The sequence below is a fragment of the Rhamphochromis longiceps genome, linkage group LG15 (assembly GCF_057381845.1).
Source record: "Rhamphochromis longiceps isolate RC_006_pf linkage group LG15, R_longiceps_female_GT1.1, whole genome shotgun sequence".
NCBI classification, from domain to species: domain Eukaryota; kingdom Metazoa; phylum Chordata; class Actinopteri; order Cichliformes; family Cichlidae; genus Rhamphochromis; species Rhamphochromis longiceps.
In genome coordinates this window covers 10,223,591-10,249,123 of record NC_140571.1, presented here as the reverse complement: position 1 = coordinate 10,249,123, position 25,533 = coordinate 10,223,591, and the positions used below count along the sequence as shown (strand labels likewise).

At 42.4% G+C, this 25,533-nt stretch overlaps 1 protein-coding gene across 1 annotated transcript in view; it reads left to right on the top strand.

Moving 5' to 3' along the window:
* Window positions 1–1,982: 1,982 nt before the first annotated feature.
* Window positions 1,983–25,533, top strand: part of LOC146652130 (potassium channel subfamily K member 2-like) — a 40,853-nt gene continuing 17,302 nt past the window's right edge. Inside the window, exons 1-3 of the mRNA XM_085382309.1 lie at window positions 1,983–2,327; window positions 5,736–6,049; window positions 13,657–13,774. Of these exons, the coding sequence (XP_085238435.1) occupies window position 2,327; window positions 5,736–6,049; window positions 13,657–13,774 (433 nt within the window). The 5' untranslated portion in view covers window positions 1,983–2,326. The remainder of the gene's footprint in view (window positions 2,328–5,735; window positions 6,050–13,656; window positions 13,775–25,533) is intronic.

The window sequence follows — 25,533 nt, the reverse complement described above, 5'->3', positions numbered from 1 at the left end:
TCGTGTCCAGAAATATCTAAACAGCTCTACTTCAAATTCCCAAATGATCCTCCTGACTAAATACCATTACTGCAAAGTTTAAAACTTAGGCAACACTGGTAGTAAACACTCACAGACATTTTATTAGGTATACCTTGCTTGTACCGGGCTGGTCCCCCTTTTGCATTCTTTAATTCAACAAAGTGCTGAAAACCTCAGAGATTTTGCTACTATAGATACTGATACGAAACTATCCCCCGCACTTCCATTGATCGTGAGCTATTGCTGCAAGGCAGAATGGATCTCTGCTTTTATGTTGTTCGTGGCAAATCAAATATTTGATGAGTAAATGCAATCCCTTGAGCCTTTCAATACACATTGCTGATATGACCGCATGTGAGACACAAAAGCCACAATGTAAGTCTCTCATATTTTATCCAGGAATGGGTTTTTCTTCTGTTGAATGATAAATGAATGGAGAAATTAATGAAAGTGTCACACATGTACAGTACCTCTGCGATTAATGCTCTGAAATGATTAATCGCAGATTACTTGGATCCTGACAGTGTGACCAGCATCCATCATAAACAATGAAACCACGACTTACCTAGAAGTCGTGTCCTGGAGGACCTAAAAAAAAAAAAACCCTCCCAGATTCTCTGAGCATGTGAGTGCAGATTGGATGCTTGAGTGAATTAAAGTAATTTAGAGAAGGAGAAATGAACAGATGGCCAGAAAAAGATTATAATGGAAAAGGAAAGGATGGAACAAATGGTTGAAAATCTATGAAAGAACACGCGGTTATTAAGAGCAATCTAAAGCATTTTTAAAGTGCGGTTACAGACTACATGTTTACAATTCTTTTCATTTAGCGTTTTCCCTTCTTTAAATGAAAATTTTGTCCTCTTTAACCTCAACTACTGTCCCAACAAAACATCAAAAAAATGCACAAAATAGAAAAAAAGTAGAAATCAATCATGTATGATATCATTATGACTTGTATAATTTATGCATTGGTTAGAAAATGAAATAAACATTTAAAAAAAAAGGAGAAAATCAAATATCTGTTAAAGGGATCACGTTTTTCTTTCAAAGACGCCTTCCTGATTAATGAATCAATCTAATGCCAGCAGTACATCAGTATCAAAGCATGAAAGAAAAACAGAACTACTCCAATTCAATTAGCTGCAGCTGATCATGCATGTAATCAATACTGTGGTCTCATCTGCACACACACAAACACACACACAAGGGCAGGTAAAGGAGCTGATCAGCAACTGACCATCAAATTACTGAGAATCCTTGTCAGTGTTGGTTTTCATGTGGAGGTCACGTCTGCATGCCAAGGTAAAGATAACAAGCAACACAGGGGACATAAACCTTACAGACAGTCTCACAAATTCAAATTAATTTAATTAAAGCCAGGCTTCAAAGCGTGGAGCTGCAACCTGGCTTTTTCCTGGAGGTGAGATATGGCCCGTTGACTGGGATGTTGCCAGTTTAGTCCAGTAAGAAGACAGCTCTATTTATTTATTTATTTATTTATTTATTATTATTATTATTATTATTATTATTATTATTATTATTATTATTATTATTATTATTATTATTATTATTATTATTTTAACACCAAAATGGTATTTAAAATGGCCTATTTTGGTAAAATTCATGCTTTTTAAGGTGAGTATTCTGTAGTATTCTATATGCTCTTCAGCTCACCATCTACCAAGACGTGGATGTCAGACAGGTCTGCTTTCTGGTTCTGAAGCTGAATTGTACATTTGGATGATGCTGGAAGGAAGGAAGTGGTGATCCTTTATAATATATGAACATATAGAGGGTTTTTTTAATGGAGTGGAGGTTTTAAGGAATCCACATCTCCCTTAGGAGGAAGTTTCTCTCTCTCTCTCTCTCCATCTCTCTCTCTCTCTCAAAAAGAGAGCACACGGTCACTGTGAGCGCAGCCGGAATGCGCCACAGCGCATCCAGCAGTGTCACACTGATGAAGCGCGTCTACTGACCCTGACAGCCCAAACCTTCCCTCCGTAAAAGCACGAAATGCCTGCAAACACCTGGCTGGATTTCGCGGAGGCGGTCTGTTCTCCGTGTTCCTTTTACGCTCTGTCTCAGCGTTGCTTTTGCTAGGAACGCGACGTCCTGGATGCGTTATCTCCAGTGACGCTGATGTGAAGCGCAGTTCGCTGAAGCCATGTGAAGAGCGGACATGTCTCTTGTCGGGAGCACCGGAGGCAAAACGCGAGTCCAGTAGAGGAACAGTGCTCGCACTTTATTGGAGAGCAAAAAAGATCCATCCATGAGGAGACGAAGAGAGAAGAGATGGTAGAGAAGTAAGTACGCAGACAAGTTGGAAATATAAGCCTAGCAAATGACGATTAGCTGCTTTTATTCTTCGTGACTTATAACCTGTTATCAAGTTTGCACTTTAGAGAAGATGTTAAGGGGGGAAGCAACCGTTCAGTAGGTAATCGGTTCACTGATAATTGATTGAAGGTTAATACCAGGGATATTTGAACTATTCGTATTATTGTTTTGAACTTGATGACACTTTTACTTAATTATAGACAAGAAAGCGACATTTTTAATTAGGTAGACCCATTAAAAATGGACTAATATAATAAAAGTGCTTACCGCAGTTGCGTGTATGTGCAAATAACCATAAAACCTAAAACAGTCCTTTTGGTTTTCACTGGATTGTTTTTGAGCGAGTGATCCTCTCCATGAGTTGTTTACTATAAAATTATGTCCAGGACCTCTCGGGGTGGTTATGTAATTGCATCTACTGTAGCAAGTTGTTTAGGAAACGGGTTTGTGACAAAGAGTTATAAATTTGTAATGAGCGTCCATTCAGTTGCTTTGCACATTTATACTATGGGACAGCAGCCAAAATAAATAAATACATGCATGCATGCATACATACACGTATTTAAAAAATATATAAAGATATAGTATTTTAACTCATGGAGTGCAAAGGGTTGCATTCTTCTTTCTTCATTCTTCTTCACATGTTTTGCATGCACAGATTGATTGATTAACAGATCGATTGAAGTGATATTTGGGAGTTTTATATCAGTCTCACATGTATATTTATTGGACATAATTCGGAAGAGGATCGAGAGATAATGATGCCGGTTGTAAAATTAGGGCTGATGCATTGTGTTTTTTTTTTTTCCTTCAGTGTGAACACAATGTGAATGAAAAGTGTCCAACCTCATGCTGATCGCTGGGGTTGAGGTGGCGCTGTTTCTTAAGAAAAACATTATAAATGTAATTAGACAAACCAAGTAAAAAAAACATTATTACTTATAACAGCATTAAAAAAAACTGCCATTCCTACTGGACTTCCATTTTTAAGATTTAATGATCAGCTTTTCTGCCAGGTTACTGACATTTTAAGAAGGTGATGGCATTAAAATACTGCAACAGAAAGTTTCACTATAATATCTAATATTAACGTTTCTGAAATATCTTTTTTCTTTTTTAGCAGCCAAAAAACAAAAAATTGTTAGCTATATGCCACAAAATTCAGAAATTGTCTGCACAGAGGTCATCTTAGGTGATTCCAGTGATTCAATATAAAATAAAAAAAATAAAAAATGCTGTATATACAGTTTTTGTTCTGTTTTACATATATATAGTCAGTCCTCATGTATTTACACTGTGCATATAGTAACTTATTATCCATCCCTTATCTATTCCACTATGTATTACATCTTTGCACCATTGCATCTTAAACATGCTTTAATTGTTTTTGTCTGTCTCATTGTGTCTGTGTCATGCTGATGTCATGTAGTCAGTATTGTCTGTTACATGCAATGAAAGCAAAGAAAAAAACGGAGCCTAATTCCTTGTATGTGTACAAAGCAGATTCTGATTCTTATTATTCACCAGATATAGATATTTGACGTTAATCAATCAGTCAATTTAAGATTGTTTTTCAGAACTGTGCAGCTTCCCTGGTAAAGTCTAATCTTTCTCTTTCTTCAGTGTAACCAGTAATTTGAACCTTGTTGTAAAGTTGTTCTATTTCCAATCATGATGTCTCTTCATTGTAAACTTTAAAAGTGATCAGCTATCTCCTCGAGTGTGCTTGACTTGGTTACTTCTGCAGTTCACACCTTTTTGGCTCAGTCAGCCAGTGCATTCATTCTTTTTAAGAATTAACCAAATTGTTGATTCAACTGCTCCTTTGTTTTTTCAGTCTAATGATGTCCTCACTTGCACTGACATCTATTTGGGCATCATATTCAGAATTGAAACGAAGGCTACCAGAGCTTTTATTGGCCTAATTTGTCATGAAACAACAAATTAACAGCCCTCACCTGCTCATGAAACCGTCTGTCAGTCAATTGTCCAATTAATTTTGAGTATCTAGAAATGGAGATCGTGTATAATAACGTCTGATTCCAAAACAAAAAATGTGTAAAAGCCTTGAAACAAGGCTGAGCCCAGACTCTGTTTTATTTTAAATCCTTTGTTTATGTGAAGAGGAAAAAATTTAACTGTCAAAAACTTAAGGACCCAACTGTATACATTGAGAGATAAAACATTACAATTCAACCCTGCTCTTTTCTTTAACACATTAGTCCAGATTTTCTTAAATATACATGTGAAAGAACCTTTTTCCACATCTGCTCCATGCTTGTCGGTCTTCTGGACCCGACAGGATCCTGGTAGTTGGTCAGAAACTTTCCATTTCCTTAAGGAAATGAACTCCTCCCTGTGCTTGAGGAATTTAGAGTAATGTAGGGGGAAGGATAATAAAATCCTGGGATGGTTATAAACCACTTCGTGACTGGAAGAGAAGGTGTTGAAATGCCTCTTCGACCCATTACACAATTATAAAGTGTTCTTGAGACTATCTCGCTTGCCCTGACACAAGTTTCTCAGAGAGGTCACAAAGAAATGGTAACTGCCGCTCAGTGTTGTGTAGTATATATCAATTTTGAGTTCAAGACAAGTTAAAAGTTTTATGCCTTTTAGGATATATATTTGATCCACAATAGGCAGTTTAAACAGAGTATGGGTTGTGGTTGAGTTTGAAGTTGAAAGCAGCTCTTTGAAGTAAATTTATGAGTCAGAAATGCCTGTAAACCATTTAAACAACAATGTTTTGAAGTGTCAGGTATTTAAAAATATGAAACTGAAAATCATTTGTACTCGTTTACATTTTAAAGACAGATAATTAACAAAAGCAGTTATAAATAACAGTCTGCAATAGTGTTCCGGGACAGCCAGTCCTGGAACATTTTATGAGTTTAAAGGGTGGTAAGATTTCTAATTATCTCACAAACTTTTTCCTTTATGTGATGAAGAAGCAAACAGTAATTTAAACAGTTAGTTAAATGACAGAATCAATAACTGGCAATTATTTTGTTGACTAAACCATCTTTTTAGGCAGAAATATCACAGCTCCTTTGGTCCAAGCTTCTTCAGTGAGAGCTCCTTTTTTGTTTGACACATTTGTTAAAGGTTTATTATTACATTTAGCCCTGTTTAGTTGGAATGAATAAAACATATTATGATACTGCACTGTCTGGATGGTGACCATGGGAAATAGTTACTCGCAACCCTATTATATTATATTATGCAAATCTCATATGGCGCATATTGTTTCCTGTTTATGTCTGTGATAAAAAATAGCACAACCAAGTCTAATCATAGGAAAGGTGAATGATGTGATAAATGAGGAAACATGTAAAGACACTGATCCACGTAAATCATTTGTGTCCTTGCAGTGGCTGCACCTGACCTTCTTGACCCAAAGGCTGCCGCCCACAACTCCAAGCCTCGCCTGTCGTTTTCAACCAAACCAGTGGTGCTGAACACCCCAGAGGACGAGTGCGACACTCGGACTACGGTCATGAGGTGGAAGACCGTATCAGCTATCTTTTTCCTGGTGGTGTTGTACCTTATCATTGGGGCAACAGTGTTCAGAGCGCTTGAACAGCCTCACGAGAGCTCCCAGAAACTGGCCATTCTTACTCAAAAGCTGGACTTCTTGGTTGCGCATGCATGTGTAAACTCCTCGGAGTTGGAAGAGCTGGTCCGGGTAGGTGGAAGCTTTAGTGCCATAATAATAATCCTAATTTATTCTGTTGTGCAGGTCTTAATGTGTAGCAAAACACAAAATTTGTCTGCAGATTTTTAAAACTCAGGGAGAACACTGAGCACTGTGCAGTTTGTACCTGGCAGCTTAATGTTGTTTAAGCACCCCTGAAACCCTACCCTGCCTCTAACATTATGCCTTGCAGAAAAGTATAATAACTGTAAATAGTTTTTACCCCACAGCTGTAAAAGTCTGATGGAGTATTGTCGTCACCCTGCCGGGGAACGACCAGGGGGTGTCAACACCCAAGTTTGCAAATGTGATAACTCAAGAACAAGGCGACGTAGGATTTTGACATTCATACCATAGTTACAGCTAAGAATCTCAGAAGAGTTTGAATCTCTTGTTATATCCATCACCATCTTTGTTCCAATGCAGGACTCTCTGACTGCCATGTGTCTCTGTCATAATGTCTTTGTTTTAAAGCTAAATAATACCATTCTTTAAAGATAAGCAAATTTGGGGTTCTTTTGTACCTTTTCTTATCCATGAAATGCATTTTTCAACAGTGATTTGTGAGGGTTTTAGAAGCCTTAGACAATTGATACAGGGTTACAAATCATGAAATGCATCTGTTTTGCTAAATGGAACTTTAAAACAAAGTTTCATTCTAGGGAATTCCATATCACAGCATATCTTTACTTACTTTTTATCTGCAGTTTCATTTGAAGCAACAGAATCGAACCATGCAGGGAACTTTTTATTTTCTTGAGCTCACCATATGCCAAGCACCGGAAAATTACTACTTGAGGCTGAGACTAGCGCGGGAGTACCTTAAGAGAGGCACGTTTAAATGTTTTTTGAGCTGTAAACTAAATGACATGGAACCCATCATTGCTGGAGGCTGATGCTAATTTTGACATTTCTATTAAAGCTATTACAAATTAGCATGGGATGAACAAAAGGGCTCAACAGCCCATCTACTGTTTAATCACCCCAAATCTTGAATGCTAGTGCTGATGTAAATCTAACCATTTTGAACTGCTCTGCAAAATAAAATATACAGAAAACGAATATAAACTATGAATTGCAGCAAAATAAAGCACAATACTGCCAAATTACCCATCTGGGTCCTCAGGTTTGTGTTATGTTTGCCCTTTGGGTATTCAATGTTTGCTGAAAAGAAAGTCAAAGATGTAACTACAAATCAAGCCATGAAGTCTCAAGTTGAACTAGTAAATCTCACTAAATGAATCCAATCCGTCAACTTGTAACTGCACATCAGTCACTAAAAATAAAAATGCACTAAAAAAAGATATATTGACGGTGCAGCCGTTTAACTCGTGAAGTCACGACTGTTTCTCTATGGATTAGTTTATCTAGCAGGCAAACTTGTCAGGGTTGATTAAAAGCATTTCCTCTTGGGGAATCTTGTTGGAGCATTGCACTTGTGGATGATGATTACTTTTCTAATGTGCCAAAGCTGAAAGGTCTTAAATCTCAAGGGAAAAATGATTTTCTACCTTTTCTAAATTTGGCCGCTAGCTGCAATTTCTCATTAAGAGTCTGCCACTTGGAGCCAAGAAAAACACCTTCAACTATCAAAATGTGCAAGACCAACGTTATGTAGTAACATGAAAAATTAAAAAGGTAATATATTAAAAACCAATATATGTATTTTTTTTCACATAGTATGGTAGGATGCCCTAAAACATTGCAACAATGACCAAATGCAAACAAGTAATGAGCCAGCAAAGTAATGAAGGTCTACAGAGAACATAAAGCAAGTTTATTATACAATTTCCAATCTATGATTTCTTTTCATAGTATTCATTTTATTTATTTTTTGTCTGTTTGCTTTAACCAAATCATCGTGTCACAAGTCAAATTAAGCTACTGGCATAAACATACAGTTTAATGGCAAGGATGATTTCATTGTGAGTGGAGCAAACATTTTTAAAATAATAAAAAATTCTAAGCAAACACTTCAAGTGAAAAGCCCATCGTATACTATAGCCTGCAAACCAAAAGCTGTTTTAACGATTGTTTTTAGTTACTAAATTATAGAACAGCAGCGCTTGAATCATTGGTGCACGCTCTGATATGGATTTCACCTCGTACTGAAAAAACCCCTCTTGATTTAACAAGCAGGTCTTCTCATTCATAACATGAGAACAGGAGAAAACTTTCACAATATAACAAGATTACTTTTCATATCACTCTGGGTTTTATTGTTTAATACTTTAAAGGGCTTCAAAGTGTACTTAATGCGTATTTACCTTTTGTGGCATTAAAGTAATAAAAGTATTGGCATACGCTGTTTATAGTACATGTGTGCTCTAACATAATTAAAACCAATTTCACGCTGAAAGGATTTATTACTGCCTGTATTGAAAAATGTGTCGTGGCCACAGTTGTAACAGATGGCGGTTATTTATCTTTAAATTGCCGAGTTAATGTTTAATGGTGATGGTGGTGCTTTCAGAGCCGAGATCATCCGTCTTTCACATTGTTAGAGTGAAACCTGAGGCTCTGGACAATGGAAATCATCCTTCCAGCTCTCTCTTTCGGTCCCACTACCTGTTACATGACGTCCAACAATAGGGCTACGACTATACAGTGAAGCTTATTTACGGTTAAGACATACTTAAAAGCACATCATCAGGAAAACATATGGAAAGCCAGCAGTAGCAACAGTTGATTCTGCATCATCGTCATCTAAAAGTAGGAACCCACGTAACAACTTACATGACAAAAAGCAACTTTTTTTGACAATATGCACTGAGATTGGATCAGTCTGTAACAAAGTAGGAGTTTTTTTGACAGACCATCAGCTGTAAAACTGATAAACAGGATGAGGATGTTTTTTGCTATACAAGTATGTCTCTTGTCCTGCGTGTCCCTTTTTCTGCAGACTGTCCTCTGTCTTTAGATGCATCTGAGCTCTATGGGTTTCCTGGACTTCTGGAGCAAATTGGAACTAATTACTTGCTCAAGAACTTAACCTAAAAATCCAGGGCGAGTTGTCTCTGGAAGCATTTAGAATCACTTTAATGTTTGGTATTTTGAGGCTAATTGTAAGGCAGATAGCAGTGTTGATATAAATCTTTTATTGTGTTTTCACGAGACTAGAGTCCAGCCAAACTCTAGTCTCGGGCAGAGGTGGGCAGAGTAGCTGCAGTGAGTACACCAGCCTTTCAAGCAACTATTACTCTTCTGATCATTTATTGATAGGCAGCTTCAACTGAGGTCCCCCCCTCCCCCTCCCTCACACACACACACTTTTACTTAATGATGTATACAAACACACACACATGCACACACCTTTGCAGGTTCCTGCTGATAAAACACTACTCAGCAGAGGATTGAGGAGAGATGTGCTCTCAAAGGGAGTAATTAAAAAAAGTGAGTGATGTTAAAAGCTCCAACTCTTTCTCTCCGGTCTATTTGCCTCAGCTTTGAGACGTCCACTGCGGTCTTCACGTCATCCTTTCTTATCTTTTATTAGTTTGCATATAGCTGAGTGCCAAAGCGGTGAATTAGTAAGCTCACTTGGCTGGGACACAAAAGGGGGCTGACTGAGCCAGGGCTTTCTGATCTAATGATTTGCTAAATTGTGTTTTTAAAGCCACTGTGAATGTAGTGGAATTAACTTTGACCTCCTCCTCCTCCTTCGGTTTATTTGGGAATTATGAGGTTTAGACAAAAACATGATTAAAAGCTAATCTTGGTACATGTATTAAGTCTCATAATACAGCTGTCCTCCAGTGGGCTCTACCAACTCTATTATAGCAGCTAATGAGTGGAGAAAACTGTAAATCAATTAATTCTATGCTTTTGTGCTTTTCCTAATTGTCGTCATTTGAGCTCGTTCTAGTGACTGATGAGCAACATACGGTGTCTTGTACACTTACTATATTATAGCAACGTAACTCCAAACCTGAGGTCTATTCATATTAAATCCAGCTGATGGAAATAATTAAAAAATTCTAACTCTTTTTGGTTCAATTCTTACATTTATTAAAAGAAAAGCCACTCAAGAATTAGATCCTTTTTAGATCTTTTTTCTTGGCCTCAAACTGAACAGAATGCATAATCACAGAGGAGTAAAAGCTTTAGTCCAGCGAAGTATTCCTCTGCAAGTTAATGGCATCAGATCTGTAGTAGAGTATCTGCTCCCCTGTCGTTTCAAAGTGTTTCTCTTTCATTTTGTCTCAGTAATAATTCTAGCGAGTCTCTTTAGTTGCCACTTGGGCCAAAAATGCTTTTTTCTTACTGCAGTAAATTAAACTGTTCCCCTGTTGACCTGAGTCTCTCTCTCTTTTTTTTTTTAAACTTGGTGGGATCAAGTTAATCCAGCATTCAGAGGAAATGACAGTTCACTAGCCTTGATCTTTTATCTTTCTTGTTTTATCTTGATGCTGTAATCCTTGATACCAAACAGCCAATACGATCCTTCCTCTCCATCTCCTAGTAGCAGAGAGAGGCCGGGGTTTGTTTGATTAATTATATTAGCTGAGTCTGCCGTACTCATCGATGTCTTATTTGGCTCAGGTTTACTCAAGCTGTCCATGGATCTGAAACATCAGTAATCCAAATGAATGCGTCATGATGAATCTGTGACAGTTTCCATGGTGCTGTATGCGGTAGACTGATTTTTTAATTGTGCCCTTTTTCTCTCTTATTACACCTTAGATCTAAAATCAGAGTTCTCAGAGTGTGTCCTTGGGTAACTTTTTGTGCAGTCCATGAGGAGGAAAAAATTAGTAGACTAAACAAGGAAATTTTCATAATATTCATAACAAGGAATTCAAACATTTTATTCACATACACATTTTTCTCTAGCGACCAGTGGTTACCTGGGCAACTCTCAGCTTTACAGCTTTACCTACATACTGTAATATCTGTGCAGGTTATACACTAGTGATTAGAGATCGATATAGGTTAAGTAGGTCAGTTGAACTAGTCAACTCCCCCCAAAAAGAAAAGAAAAACAGTTAGAAACAGGTAGCAGGAAGAGCAGGAAGATCACAGACACAGACTGTTGTGTGCTATTGTACAGTACTGTTGTAGTATTGTTATTATATTCCATTAACACACTTTAACCTCCTAAGATCCAGAAGACAAAATGTTCTTTTTCAAAATTGTAATTTTTTTACGTTTTATGTTCTGCTTCTGTCCCTTGAAGTGGACATCAGGTCTTGTTTGATCACAGAGTGATATGATGGCTGAGTTGAGCAGAAACATTTATGGATATATAAAGACAGATAGAACTATAGAGGTGGAGTCAGGAGCTGTCAGCTGTCATTTTGGAAGGGGCAAAATGATGACCCCCAAAGTTGATCACGGATAAGACGTATTGCATAAGCAGGGGCTCTGAAGTTTTGGGATGTGGTTTGGAATTATTAGGCTTGTTGCATTCTATTTGGAAGTAAATTTTTAAGTTCAAGTTTTAATGCTTCCTTTGGAAATGACCATTTCCACCTTGTTTGTGTGCTGATTTTTTTCTAAAACCTTATTGTCTGTTTTCTGTTTGATGGAACCAGAGGACCACCCATTTGGTGGTTTTGGGCCGTGTCGTCCTGTTTTCATGTTTCATGCTAAAAACTATTTCAGCATGGTATTTATGCTATTTTCACTTTTGTAAGTGCTGACATTTTTTTCTTCTCAAACCCGGTTGCCTGTTTTCTGTTTGATGTTATCAGAGGACCACCTGTTTGGTGGTTGTGTGCAGCGGCGTCCTATTTTCATGCTTCATCGTGAAAAAATATTTCAGTCCAATTTTAGGATGGTTGAAATTAACCTGATAAAGACAGGAGACGTACAGTTTAATGCACTTAGCATGTATTTTATTAATTACATAAATCAGCAGGATAAAAGGAGAAATCAAACTCTTAGCTGGTGTGTGTCTGTGAATTACACACGTTTATACAAATAGATTTATTTGTTAGGTTTAGGAAAAGATCATTTTATGGCTAAAAATAGATATTTAACATGCTGACAAAGAAGATGAACAAATTTTAACAAGCTGTTTTCATAAACTGTTATAAAACTGGATGTGACATCACACACTGGTCTTAAACTCATTGTCACTGTGGAAATTTGGAGTCCGATATTCCCTTCAGTTTGCAAGCTGCATACGTAGCTAACTGCTGAATCCTAATTAGTGCTTAGTAACAGACTTATAAAATACTGGAATTTCACTCACTAAAACTAAAGAAGAAACTCGTGCTGCGCAGCAAACTATATCATTTGTCAGGTCATTGCAATTAAATGCTCCCAAAGGCAGAGACACTACAAATGGTTGGATCTAGCAGCATGGAGGTAAGGGCCTAGCAGACGTGACTACAGCTTCCTGTTGGGCACATGTCAAAGTAGCAGCACCTATAATTCAGCTGTTAAGAAAATGTATCTCGTCTAGAGTTGTTGTGAAGTGGCGAAACTATCAATAGAGGGCAAAACCATTTTTGTACCAGTCTGTAAACATTTTACTGCAGTAAAGTCATTTTGTTATAAAAGTAACATATGCAGATTGATTCGCTTATGAAGTTGCCACTGAAAGAAATAACATTTTTGGCACTTTTGGCACTTCATTTTTTTTTTTTAAATACCACTTAAAAGTATTCTTGATGCCAAGCTATGAATAGCCATCAGGAGACCAGTCACTTATTAGGCCGTATTATGGTGTCTTAGGCGGACATCTATCACGGTAGCTGAATTCTGCAATCTCCCTGAATTCAATTTTTCCCTCCTTCTGGAACACATCAGACATTTTAATGCATTAGCTTTCCAAGGCATAATCTATCATAAAGAAAGGCGATAATGCCACAGCTGTCTGCGTCTGGCTATATTTATCCAGTATGCAGTTTGCCAGCAGGGTGAACTCACTGTAATCAAATGCCCAGTGTTAAGTATAGACTGAGCAGACTCTATGCAAATAGGTGAGAAAAGAAGCAAGTCTACATGTTGCATGAGAATTTCAATAAGGAGAGATCATTTAGAAGAACTGAACATGATTTGTTGAGAGAGTAAAATTAAATAATGTATTTGCCGATTAAACTCTGATGACCCTTCATGGCAGAGCAGAATCCCAGCATTGATTTAGGACAGGATCCCTAGATGGTGGTGAAGATGTAGATTGAGGCTTGGTGGATAGAGCTCTGTTGGGTGTGGTGGGGATGGGGAGGAGATGAGCTGCACGAATGAGACTCTGAAAGAGAGAATGACAGAGTACTCAGATTTAACAACACAGAATGGAGGCAGATTGGCTCAAAGGAGGCAGGCAAGAAGATGATAGGACTGTAATGTCAGTCAGTACTGACTCAGACAGCGTGGGAAACTGGTAGTGATGTAAAGAACAGACTAGTAGCCGAACGTCCAGGAAAGAAGGCAGACGATTACATTATTATTCAACTTACACATAAACTTCATTTTGATGTATAGAAAAAAATGTAAAAGCGATTTTTCAAAACATCATGAACTTGTGCGCAGGTCATTCCACATCTTTTGCTTGTGACATGTAAACGTTGGCATGGAAAATAGCGGCACATATTTACTGTATTATTTATTTCATGCTAAGGCTGTTTTTTTTTTTCTTCTTTCTTCTGCAGCAAGTGGTTATAGCAATTCGAGAAGGTGTGAACCCTTCGGGAAATTCATCCAATCAGACGAGCCTCTGGGACATGAGTTCCTCCTTTTTCTTCGCTGGGACTGTTATCACCACCATCGGTAAGCAGAGAAATTTCTCGTTCGGTTGTGAAATAAAATGGAAATGCAAATAAATTGTAAGAACAATGTGGAAGCATTTTGGATACAAGTGGATACACTTCAGTCCCACTACCAAAAAGTGTGAGCCAGTGCCTGAACAGGCCTTAAATAGTTGTTTTAGTTGAATACTTGACCTGATCCAGTTTGGTCTATAGCAGCCTCTCACTTGAGATTATCCCAGTAAATAATTTTGTACCTCATTTGCAAATTGTGCCCTCAATGTTAGCTACTGTGCTCTTTATACATAACAGAACTTAAATGTCCAGCTTAAATATGTAGTAATGTAATTTGGCTTCGTACAAGCAAAAAAACAGCCTGAAACTCAAACACACTTCCCTTTTTTCCATCATTTACACCATTTGCTCTCTCTCTGTCACCTCCAGCTGTAAGAGCTTGCTAATCAGAAAAAAGGAATGGCACGCACACAAACACCCACACAACCGGTTTGACAGCTCATCTGGCTCTTCCAATTGGACCATGACAGTTCGCCGTGTCTGTTCAGTGGGCTGTTGGGCTCCATTTCACATCTGTTGCACCTTTTCGGAGCACACCCTCCTTTAAAAACACCCTAAGTGTGATCTTGATAAATATTTTAGCGTCAGACTTTGTTTGCTAACACTAAGACTTCTCCTGCAACCTCTTTCCAGATTTCTAGATTTTGGTGCACTGCGCCAGGCTTGTGCTTGCAGTTCCGCTCATGAAAAATTCCCCTCCACACACACACACGATGGGTATAACATATCTGTGTGGTGGGCTGTTGAGCTTCATTTCATATTTCCTGGATTCTGTCACAGCTCATCCTTGTGATAAAATGTTGCTAATGCATTGCATTACCATAAATTGATTTTGCCTTCTGGCTTTAAAATATGCTTCCCCTCGAATTTATTGCGAAAAAGCAAAGACTGCACTGTGGGTTTTTCGTCTGCTCACCTGAGACTGAGTATGTTGACTCTCTCTTTTATACTCCTGTGCTCCAGTGATTTACAGATGTCGAGTTTTCTCAGTACAAGCAGGTTTACTAGATTTTCTATGCAATGTGAGTGCAGTAAGTGATGCAGAGAAGTGAAAGAGCTCTGCTTTAGTTTAAAAACTAATTAAAAAAGCATGAAGCATCCAAAACTGTCTGAAATTAAGAATTGAAATCTTTTTTGGTAGTAAACTGTGCTTGAAATTAGATTTTGCCACAGAAGTCTCAATCCCGGGTGGTGATTTTGTTTGTAGTATCTCTGATGGTTGTTCGTGCAAACAACATATAATTGCTGCTCTCTCTGTTGGCAATCATTTTAATTTTGCCTTACTGGAACAAAATGTTCTGTGGCCTTTGTGCTGCTATGCAAAGACATCTTGCTTTAGAGAAGCCATTATGTCATTTCTTGTCAGCGCACAGCCTGTAAAGAATCTGTAGCATCCAGTCGAACTGAGAAGGCCAGAACTGATGGTTGTTGAATGACCTTTATTATTCCTTGCCGTGTATCAGACAACGAACCAACGTAAGAGCTAGACAAACAAATAAAACAATTACCATATTATTCATGTAACAGCATCTTAACCGCTCATTACGCTGGTCTAACCGTTTTCTATTAAACTATATAATAAATATTATGCATTTCAGATTGCTCAAATTAAATCATATACATTACAAACCTTGTTCCCCTGTCGACTGTAGCTAGAACCATTCGTTTTCGTACAATTTAACTATATCCCTCTCTCCCTTTTCTCCGTTAGCATTAATTTTTCACCTTCTTCCGTCTTTCTGCACATCAAGCCGTTTACCGTTAAAACATTCACTTCCGGTCCCACAGGAAGTTACCAAAACAAAAGCACAAACGTTACATTACGTGAATGTGGGCCAGCTTTACACATCCGCCGCTACACTCCCACCAAATTATTTGCTGTTACAAACAAATAAAACACAAATAATTTCTAAATGTCAGGGTTCCTGGGTCGTTGACCCAGTGATTTCAGTTTGTTCATGTTCAGTTTGGTTCGCCACATTAATGTTCTCACTTCCTGTCTTTTCCCGTGTCAGCTTGTCTCCCGTGTCATTAGTCAGATTATGTTCAGCCCTGTACTCACCTGTTTCCAATCATTGTCATCATTCAACCTGTGTATTTAAGTTCCTCGGTTTCACCAGTTCTCTGTCGTGTCATTGATGTTAATGATGTATGTCTGATGTCGTCTGTATGTCCAGTCAGTCAGTCAGTCCTTTGTTCATTCATTCAGTCAGCCAGCCATTTCCTCCCTCTGTACTGTTTGCTCACTCCTTCGGCAATAAACATCCACCTTCACCTACCTGCCTGTGAGTCCAGCGTTTGGGTCCTCCTTCTCTCATCCACGACACTACCCTTGACAGAATGACACGACCACGCGTTGTGGACCCAGCGGACCCTGAACTTTTCGAGCGGCAGGAGGCAGCGCTCCTTCGCTGGACGGAGGGGCTTCGGGGAAAACAGCGGCTCTTCGCGGAGAGAGAGCACGTCTTCGAGGGGACTCGCCTGGCTCTGGGCGGGCCTCGGAGACGCCACGTTCCCCCACCTGCTGCCTCAGCTGCACCGGAGCATTCGCCGCGGAGAGTGGGCGTCACAGCCCAAGCTTCGGCCGCTCGCTCTCCCGCCGCTTCGCTCCTCGCTCGCCCGCCAGCCTATTCACTCTCCAGCCTTTCCGCCTCGCCACGGCACAGCGGCTACACCTCCCATCTCGGCTCAGCGGAGGCTACCGCGCCAGAGGCTCAGCCGTTTACCCGGCCCGCTTCCTCTTCCCGGGGAAAGCGGCGCACACGCCGCCATAAAACGGACTCTGTTCAGCAACTCCCGGTGGTGAGTTCCAGTGACTGTTTTCCACACCCCTCATCTGATTATCCACTTAAAACACACAACAGACCCTTTTCTGATTCATGGGGAGTTTCCCTCCTTGAGGATGATGTGGACTGGGAAGATCTTTTCTGCTCTGGCTCCCCAAAGACTGTTCAGTCAAAAACTGTAAATAGTGATGGCAGAAAGACCAGAATACAACCCGATAGACCTGTCAGTGTCACTCACCCGGTCGTTATTTCCACTCCTATCAGTCAGCCTACACCCACTCCAGTGCCAGCTCCCAGGAGGAGGGCAGCTGCGACCCAGTCCACCTCCACACCCGCTCCTGTTTCTCGGGTGGGGGTGACTGGTGTCCAGCCACCTTCTGTGCCTGTCCCAGCGCCCAGGCTGAGGGCAGCCAGAACCCAGCCTGACCTCCCTGGAGGCTTGGAAGAGCTAACCGGTCCACCTACTACTTCACCCTTTCATCCACCCCCTGATCCAGCTTTTCACGCCCTCGCAGTATCACTGGTTAGACTAGCTGAACTGTCCCCTGCCCAGGCACCAGCCTTACGAGCCCAAGCTGTAATTTTATCTCCGTCACTAGCTCACTCTTTAGCTCAGCCATTAGCCTCACCGGCCTCTGTTTATCCGTCAGTCTCCTTAGTCCAATCAGTTCCCTCACCTGCTGTCCAGTCTCCTGCTGCCCTCCAGTCAGTTCAGCCACCTGTAGCTCAGTCTCCACCTGTCCTCCAGTCACCTGTAGCCCAGTCTCCACCTGTCCTCCAGTCACCTGTAGCCCAGTCTCCACCTGTCCTCCAGTCACCTGTAGCCCAGTCTCCACCTGTCCTCCAGTCACCTGTAGTCCAGTCTCCACCTGTCCTCCACTCTTCTGTAGTCCAGTCTGCCGCCCAGTGCCCTGTAGTCCAGTCGCCTCCTGTTTCCCAGTCACCTGTCCACCATCCCGTCCAGTTCCCGGACCTGCAGCCACAGCACCCAGAGCCAGCTGTGAGCCTTCCTGCTTCTCAGCCAGGGGTTTCCGCACCCGCTGGCCCGGCCGCTCCTCAGCCAGGGGTTTCCGCACCCGCTGGCCCGGCCGCTCCTCAGCCAGGGGCCTCCGCGCCTACTGGCCCTGCCTGTCTCCGGCCAGAGGCCTCCGCGCCTGCATCGCCCGGTCAGGCCTCTGCCTCAGCTGCACCCACGCCCGGCCCGGCCTCTGCCTCAGCTGCACCCACGCCCGGCCCGGCCTCTGCCTCAGCTGCACCCACGCCCGGCCCGGCCTCTGCCTCAGCTGCACCCACGCCCGGCCCGGCCTCTGCCTCAGCTGCACCCACGCCCGGCCCGTCCGCTGCAGCCTCAGAGCCTTCGTCCGCTGCAGCCTCAGAGCCTTCGTCCGCTGCAGCCTCAGAGCCTTCGTCCGCTGCAGCCTCAGAGCCTTCGTCCGCTGCAGCCTCAGAGCCTTCGTCCGCTGCAGCCTCAGAGCCTTCGTCCGCTGCAGCCTCAGAGCCTTCGTCCGCTGCAGCCTCAGAGCCTTCGTCCGCTGCAGCCTCAGAGCCTTCGGCCTCAGAGCCTTCGGCCTCAGAGCCTTCGGCCTCAGAGCCTTCGGCCTCAGAGCCTTCAGCCTCAGAGCCTTCAGCCTCAGAGCCTTCAGCCTCGCCTGGCCCAGGAGCTAAACGGCCATTTTCTAGACCGCTGGCTAGGCCTCTGGCCGGCCGCCGTCGCCTTCCGCACGGCCGGCCCCCCGACCGCCTTCGCCTGAGTGGCCGCCGTCGCCTTCCGCACGGCCGGCCCCCCGACCGCCTTCGCCTGAGTGGCCGCCGTCGCCTTCCGCACGGCCGGCCCCCCGACCGCCTTCGCCTGAGTGGCCGCCGTCGCCTTCCGCACGGCCGGCCCCCCGAACTGTGCCCACGTCGCCGCCGTTGCTTTCCACGCGGTCGGCCCCCGGACCAGTGCTGTCGCCGTTGCCGTCCGCACGGTCGGCCCCCTGAACTGTCTCGTCTCGGCCACGGGCCGCGTGGACGCCCACCTGAACTGTCTCGTCTCGGCCACGGGCCACGGGGGCGCCCACCTGAACTGTCTCGTCTCGGCCACGGGCCACGGGGGCGCCCACCTGAACTGTCTTGGTGTGGACTCCGTCCCTCCGTCCTGGGCCCCCTCCGCCCACCCTGTTCTGGTTTTTTTTCTTTCTCTTTTGGCCGTCGGGTGCCGGCCTTTGAAGGGGGGGGTACTGTCAGGGTTCCTGGGTCGTTGACCCAGTGATTTCAGTTTGTTCATGTTCAGTTTGGTTCGCCACATTAATGTTCTCACTTCCTGTCTTTTCCCGTGTCAGCTTGTCTCCCGTGTCATTAGTCAGATTATGTTCAGCCCTGTACTCACCTGTTTCCAATCATTGTCATCATTCAACCTGTGTATTTAAGTTCCTCGGTTTCACCAGTTCTCTGTCGTGTCATTGATGTTAATGATGTATGTCTGATGTCGTCTGTATGTCCAGTCAGTCAGTCAGTCCTTTGTTCATTCATTCAGTCAGCCAGCCATTTCCTCCCTCTGTACTGTTTGCTCACTCCTTCGGCAATAAACATCCACCTTCACCTACCTGCCTGTGAGTCCAGCGTTTGGGTCCTCCTTCTCTCATCCACGACACTACCCTTGACACTAAACAGGTAACTTAACAATGATAATACCTTTGTATATGCAACAACAAATTCTCATCGCATTTTAACTGCTTAGTGCATCTTGTTTTTCACAACTTTCCAGCAGTAGAACCAACTTATGAACTGGGCGTTCCACTGTAGACATCTTATGCAAACGTTCACCCTTTTTACTAAGGTTTCTGTCTGCAAAGGTTACTTTGACCTTTCTCACAAGTCCATCTTCGTCTGTTATGGTGTCCACAACCCTACCAAGTCTCCATTGGGATCGTGGCAGTATTTCTTCCTTGTCCATCACTATGTCACCTACTTGCATATTCCTTTTAACAACATGCCATCTCTGCCGGACCCTGATGTTGTGCAGATATTCTCCCTTCCATCTGCTCCAAAATTGCTCCGTTAGGTATTGCACCTGACGCCATTGCTTCCGGGCGTACAGATCCTCTTTAACAAACTGTCCTGGAGGAGGCAAGGCTGTTGTGGTCTTCATAGTTAGGAGATGATTTGGAGTTATTGGTTTCAAACTGTTTGGATCATTGAGATTGTCTGTCGTCAATGGGCGGCTGTTTACTATTGCAGCTGCTTCATAGAGAAAGGTTCTGAGCGATGAATCGGTGAGTCGTCTCTTTGCGAGAGCGAGTGTGGCGTTGAGGACGTTTCTCACAGTCCGAATTTGTCGTTCCCATACTCCACCTGCGTGGCTAGCATGGGGTGTGTTAAACACGAATTCACATTGTTTCTCAGATAGAAAGATTGTCAGTTTTTCAGTGTCTATTTCATTCAGTGCTGCACACAGTTCATTTTTGGCACCTACAAAGTTAGTACCTCGATCACATTTTATTTGTCTGACAGAGCCTCTCAGAGCTATAAAGCACCTTAGTCCATTAATGAAAGCGTCCGTAGTCAGGTCTTCTAACATTTCTACGTGTACTGCTCGTAAATAGAAACAAGTGAAAAGGAGAGCGTACCTTTTGTTTTCTTTTCTTGCTTGTTTGGTTAGGAACGGGCCGAAAACATCCATACCACAGTATGTGAAAGGCGGAGAATGCTCGACTCTTTTTGTGGGGAGATCTTTCATTTTTTGTCCTTCCACAGCTCTCCTTAGTCTCCGACATGTCACACACTGACGGATGTAGTCTGATACTGTTTGACTTAGCTTGGGAATCCAATAACCGCTGGACCGTATTTCGTTCATTGTGAAGCTCTTTCCTTGATGATTTATTCTTTCGTGACAGTGAGCGATTATGAGTTTTGTAGTATGATGGTCTCTTGGAATGACAGTTGGATGTTTGAATGTGTTAGGAAGCGATGAGTGTTGTAGCCTTCCTCCCACCTTGAGCACATTGTCTTCGTCCAAGAAAGGATCCAACTTGTAAATTTTGTTGCTCTCATGTAGTGCCTTTCCTTTGCTTAATGTCTTTATCTCATCTGAAAATGTTAGTCCTTGTAGGTTTTTGATAATCACCATTTCAGCGTTTTGTCTTTCAGTTACAGTGCTGAGTGACTTTGATTTGTCTCTGAGTAGGAACCGCTTGAGACGTGCTATGGCACTGACAGCATGTGACCAGGATGAGAACCTTGTGAGACGGTCACAGAGACTCCTGTGTTCTGTAGTTTGGCTGTTGAGTGTTTGCACTTTTCTCACCTCTGGATCTCCCACCAAAAGTTCAATAGACTCTTTAGTTGGAAGATTTAACTTCCTTTCCCATAAGAACTGAGGGCCTGTGAGCCAGTTTGATGATAGCAGCTCTGCTACTGATGTGCCCCTTGAAGCTATGTCAGCAGGGTTTTCACCCGTTGGTACATAGAACCATTGCTGTGGTGCGGTATTGTTACGTATTTTTTGCACTCTATTGGCAATGAATGTGTGGAAGCGTCTTGCTTCATTGCTAATGTACCCCAGCGTGACCTTTGAATCTGTCCAAAAGAACTCTTCCACATTGTCATAGGGTAACTCTTCCTTTAGCATGCTGCTTACTGTGATTGATACTGCAGCTGCAGTCAACTCCAGCCTCGGAATTGTGGTAACCTTTGTTGGAGAGACTCGAGCTTTGCCCATTACAAAATTACAGTGTACCTCTTTGTTTTTGTTTATCAGTCTTAGGTAAGTGCATTGTCCATATCCTGTCGTACTTGCATCAGAAAAGTGGTGCAATTCTCTTTTTACCACATCTCCAAACGATGCAGGAACATAACATCTGTTTATCTGCAACCTTTTCAGGTTGTGTAGATCTTCTTTCCAGCACTGCCATTGCGGGTTGAGATGTTCAGGAAGTGGATCGTCCCAGTCTGTACCTTGGCGGCACATTTCCTGCAGGATTCTTTTGCCGTTAAGAACGTACGGAGCAATGAAAAACAACGGGTCGAATATTGCTGCGACTGTGGACAAGATGCTGCGTCTGGTTGGGGGTTGATCCTTTACAGCTTTGTTGAATGTAAAACAATCCTTTTCTATGTTCCAATACATCCCGAGTGCTCTTTCTGTTTGTGATTCGCTGAATGTCAAGTCCCTTGTTTTTGTGTCTGTTGCATGTTCTGAAGCAGGAATGTCTTTGAGTGCAACACTATTGTTAGACACAAACTTATGTAACCTTAGCCCACCTTTCGCACATAGCTCACGTGCTTCTCTTGTGAGTTGTGCAGCATCTTTCACGGTCTCAACGCTTGTTACCCCATCATCGACATAGAAGTCTCTGGTTATAAACTGTGCCGCTACGGGGTACTTGGAGCTGTTCTCTTTGGCTAAACGTTTAAATCCGTAATTTGCACAACCAGGTGATGAAACAGCACCAAAGAGATGTACGGTCATTCGATAAGCTTGAGGTGGTTTGCTCATGTCTCCTCCTTTCCACCATAGAAAGCGTAGGTAGTCGCGATCGTTCGTGTCGACTTTGAATTGGTGGAACATTTTTTCAATGTCGCACATTAGCGCTACCTGATGTTGTCGGAAGCGGACGAGCACGCCGATCAAGTTGTTTATCATGTCGGGGCCATTTAGTAAATGGTCGTTGAGACAGGTACCCTTGTGTCTGGCTGAACAGTCGAACACCACACGTAACCGTTCTGGTTTCTTTGGGTGATAGATGCCGTGGTGCGGTATGTACCATGTCTCGCCTTCAGGTCCATTATCATCGGTCTCTTCGGCGTCGCCCCTTTGTATGATGTCATTCATATATGTGACATAGTCTCTTCTGTATTTTTCATCGCGCGTTAGTTTACGTTTGAGCTGATTGAGTCTGCTCTCGGCGAGTTGTCTGTTATCTGGCATTTGTGGCCTTTCCTTAAATGGCAATGGCATTTCGTAATGTCCCCTTTCTGTTTGTGTTATGCCTTGTTCAAGTTTCTCGAGAAACCTAAGGTCGTCTTGAGACACCCTCTTTTCGTTTATTTCGTCTTCTTTAAAGTCCCTTTCTAGTGCACGTATTGCATCTGCGGGAGTACATGGAGGCATTTCTTTAACAATTATTCTGTGACAGACTCCTTGTTGTCTCTGATGCATTGCATGGCGCTGAGTTGCCAACGATGCTCCATCCTAAATCAGTTTGGATGGCATATGGCTCATTGTCTTTACCTAAGAGTACTTGTCTGGGCGCCAGAGCTTGGGGACAAGTATAACCAATCAGGAGACTCACCTCACAACTGAGGAGCGGTGGGATCTCATCTACAATGGACGACAAATGGCTCCACAGTTTTGCCGTGTCACATGTTGGTATGTGTTCTCTATTTGCAGGTATGTAGTCCTTTGTGTAAGCAGTCGGGAGCCTTAGCACTGTTGCTGAATTGTAACCTCTCACTAGAAGATCACACACCTTTCCGCTGCTTACTACTGCATTTTTACCCATCATCGTGGTTAGTCTGAGTTTCACAGGGCACACATTTGCTTGCAGTTTCTGTGTTACATCCTGATCTATAAAAACAGTGTCGCTCTGCGTGTCTAGTAGCGCATAGACTAGTTTTTCCCTTTGTGGATTAGCAGCCGTTGAGACCCATACTGGGACTATCATGGAGGTGCTGACTGTGTGTTCTGCTCTAGCGACATTTAACGCTATGGCTGTTGCACTTTCAGGTGAGTTCCCTTGTGTTGCGTTGTCTATACTCACTTGAGCTTGCTTTTCTCTTTGCAGACTAATGCTGTAGTTCTCATCGTGAAGACAGGTCGGGTGTCTCTTAGAGCAGGTTTCACAAGTGAGGCGCCGTTTGCAGTCCTTAGCACTATGACCTTGCTTTAAACAACCATAACAATGTTTATTGTCCTTTACATGTTTCTTTTTCATTTCCAGGGTCATTTGCAGAAAGTTTGGGCACTTTATAAGTGGATGCAACTCTTGGCACAGTGTGCATGAAGAACTGTTGTATATTTTAGTCTTTGCATCTCTTTCAGTTGTGTTAATGTTAAATACACTTGCCTTGTTTCTTTTGACTTCTTTTGTGTTTCTTTTGTCATCATTTGTTTCCGGGGAGCGAAGTGCATGTATGGAAGTGACTGGGTTACATGCTACTTCTGCTTCAAGCGAGAGAAAGGAGGCAAATTCACTAAAGCTGGGGAATTCACCACCGCCCATGAGTATCTTTGTTACATGCCTGTTCCATCTTGTGTTTATCCAGTCTGGCAATTTATGCAACAGTTTCTGATTTTCTTCACAGTCATTGAGTATTTGCAGTCCTTTCACGTGAGGCATAGCAAGTGTGCATGCATTCACAAAATCAGCAAAGTTCCTTAGCCCATCAGCATCTCTCGACTGTATTTTAGGCCAACTAGATAACTTCTCTCTAAATGCCCTTTGTAGCACGAAAGGCTGGCCATACCTTTGGTTTAACTTTGCCCAAGCATCGTTATACGCTTCTTCATCATTTCTGAAGAAAGTCCCTTCAAGGCACTTGCGAGCTGAGCCAGTTACATACCTTTTCAGATAGTACAGTTTATCTGCTGCTGACATGCCAGTTTGTTCAATAAGTGACATGAAAGTGGATTTCCATTCAATAAATTTTATTGGCTCACCACTAAACATCGTTGGTTCTGGCGTGGGGAGTCTATTTATTCTTATGCTGTCTTGTACCGCCTGTGCAAGCTGGCTGACACTAGGAGGGGTTGTTGGCGCCGGTATGGAGTATGATGGTACAGTGTGTTTGGGTGTGTGCTCTGGGTTCACCTTTTCCATCTTAACTGAATATGCATCATCAAGTTGCGACAACTCTCTGTTGTAGGCGTCCAACCTGGCGCGAGCGGCTTCCACCTCCCTTTCGGCTTTCAGGCGTTCCAACTCTGATGTTTGAACTGCCATTTGTTTCTTATGCTCCTCTTCTAGAGCCTTTATCTTTTCCTTCTGTCTTTGTTCCTCTTGTACAATCTTGTACTCTGCCTCCTTTGCTGCTAGTTCTGCTGCTGCCTCTGCTCGTTTTGAAGCAAGATGTGAGGCTGAAGACAGTTGGCTACGTTTCGATGCTGCAGTTGAACCATAGATGGATTGGGCATAATCATGTTCTAATAGTCTGCGTAGACGTTTTCTTTCATATTCTCCATCAAAATCTCCATCTACACCGCTTATTCTTTCCAGGATGACTTTCACGATGTCATGAGTAACTGCTTCACATGCATCGGTTTTTCTTCGTATGTCTGATGAAGGTGCAATGTGACTTCTCATTTCAGTGTACAACTTTAGCAGTTCATCTTTTCTTTGCTCTACATCATCTGCAAGATCTGCCATTTCTTTCTCTGAAATGTCCAACTTTAATCTTTCTCTTGTTTCTCGCACTCGTATTTTCCATTGTTCATAAAGAGTTAATAGTCTTTTTTCTTTTTTACTTATCTCTTCTTTCTGATAAGTTAGCATTTTTTCGGTTGGCACCTTGGCTCTTTCTGAACGCCTTGGAATCGCAGAGTTACTTTGAGCTTTGTCTTGTGGCTCATTTAATATTTGTTCTTTGTTTGCAAACTGTTCATTAATGTCTTCTTCTGAATCCTTCATTTTAACTTTATTTTCCTTATGCCTTTCGCCGTTTTGTTCTCTGACCTGCTTCTGCCATCTGCTGGACGTTGTGGGAATTGCCGTTAAACCTTGAGCCCTCGTGGTGTAGCAAAATGGCGGCGGTCAAGCTCTTACTGTAGCATCCAGTCGAACTGAGAAGGCCAGAACTGATGGTTGTTGAATGACCTTTATTATTCCTTGCCGTGTATCAGACAACGAACCAACGTAAGAGCTAGACAAACAAATAAAACAATTACCATATTATTCATGTAACAGCATCTTAACCGCTCATTACGCTGGTCTAACCGTTTTCT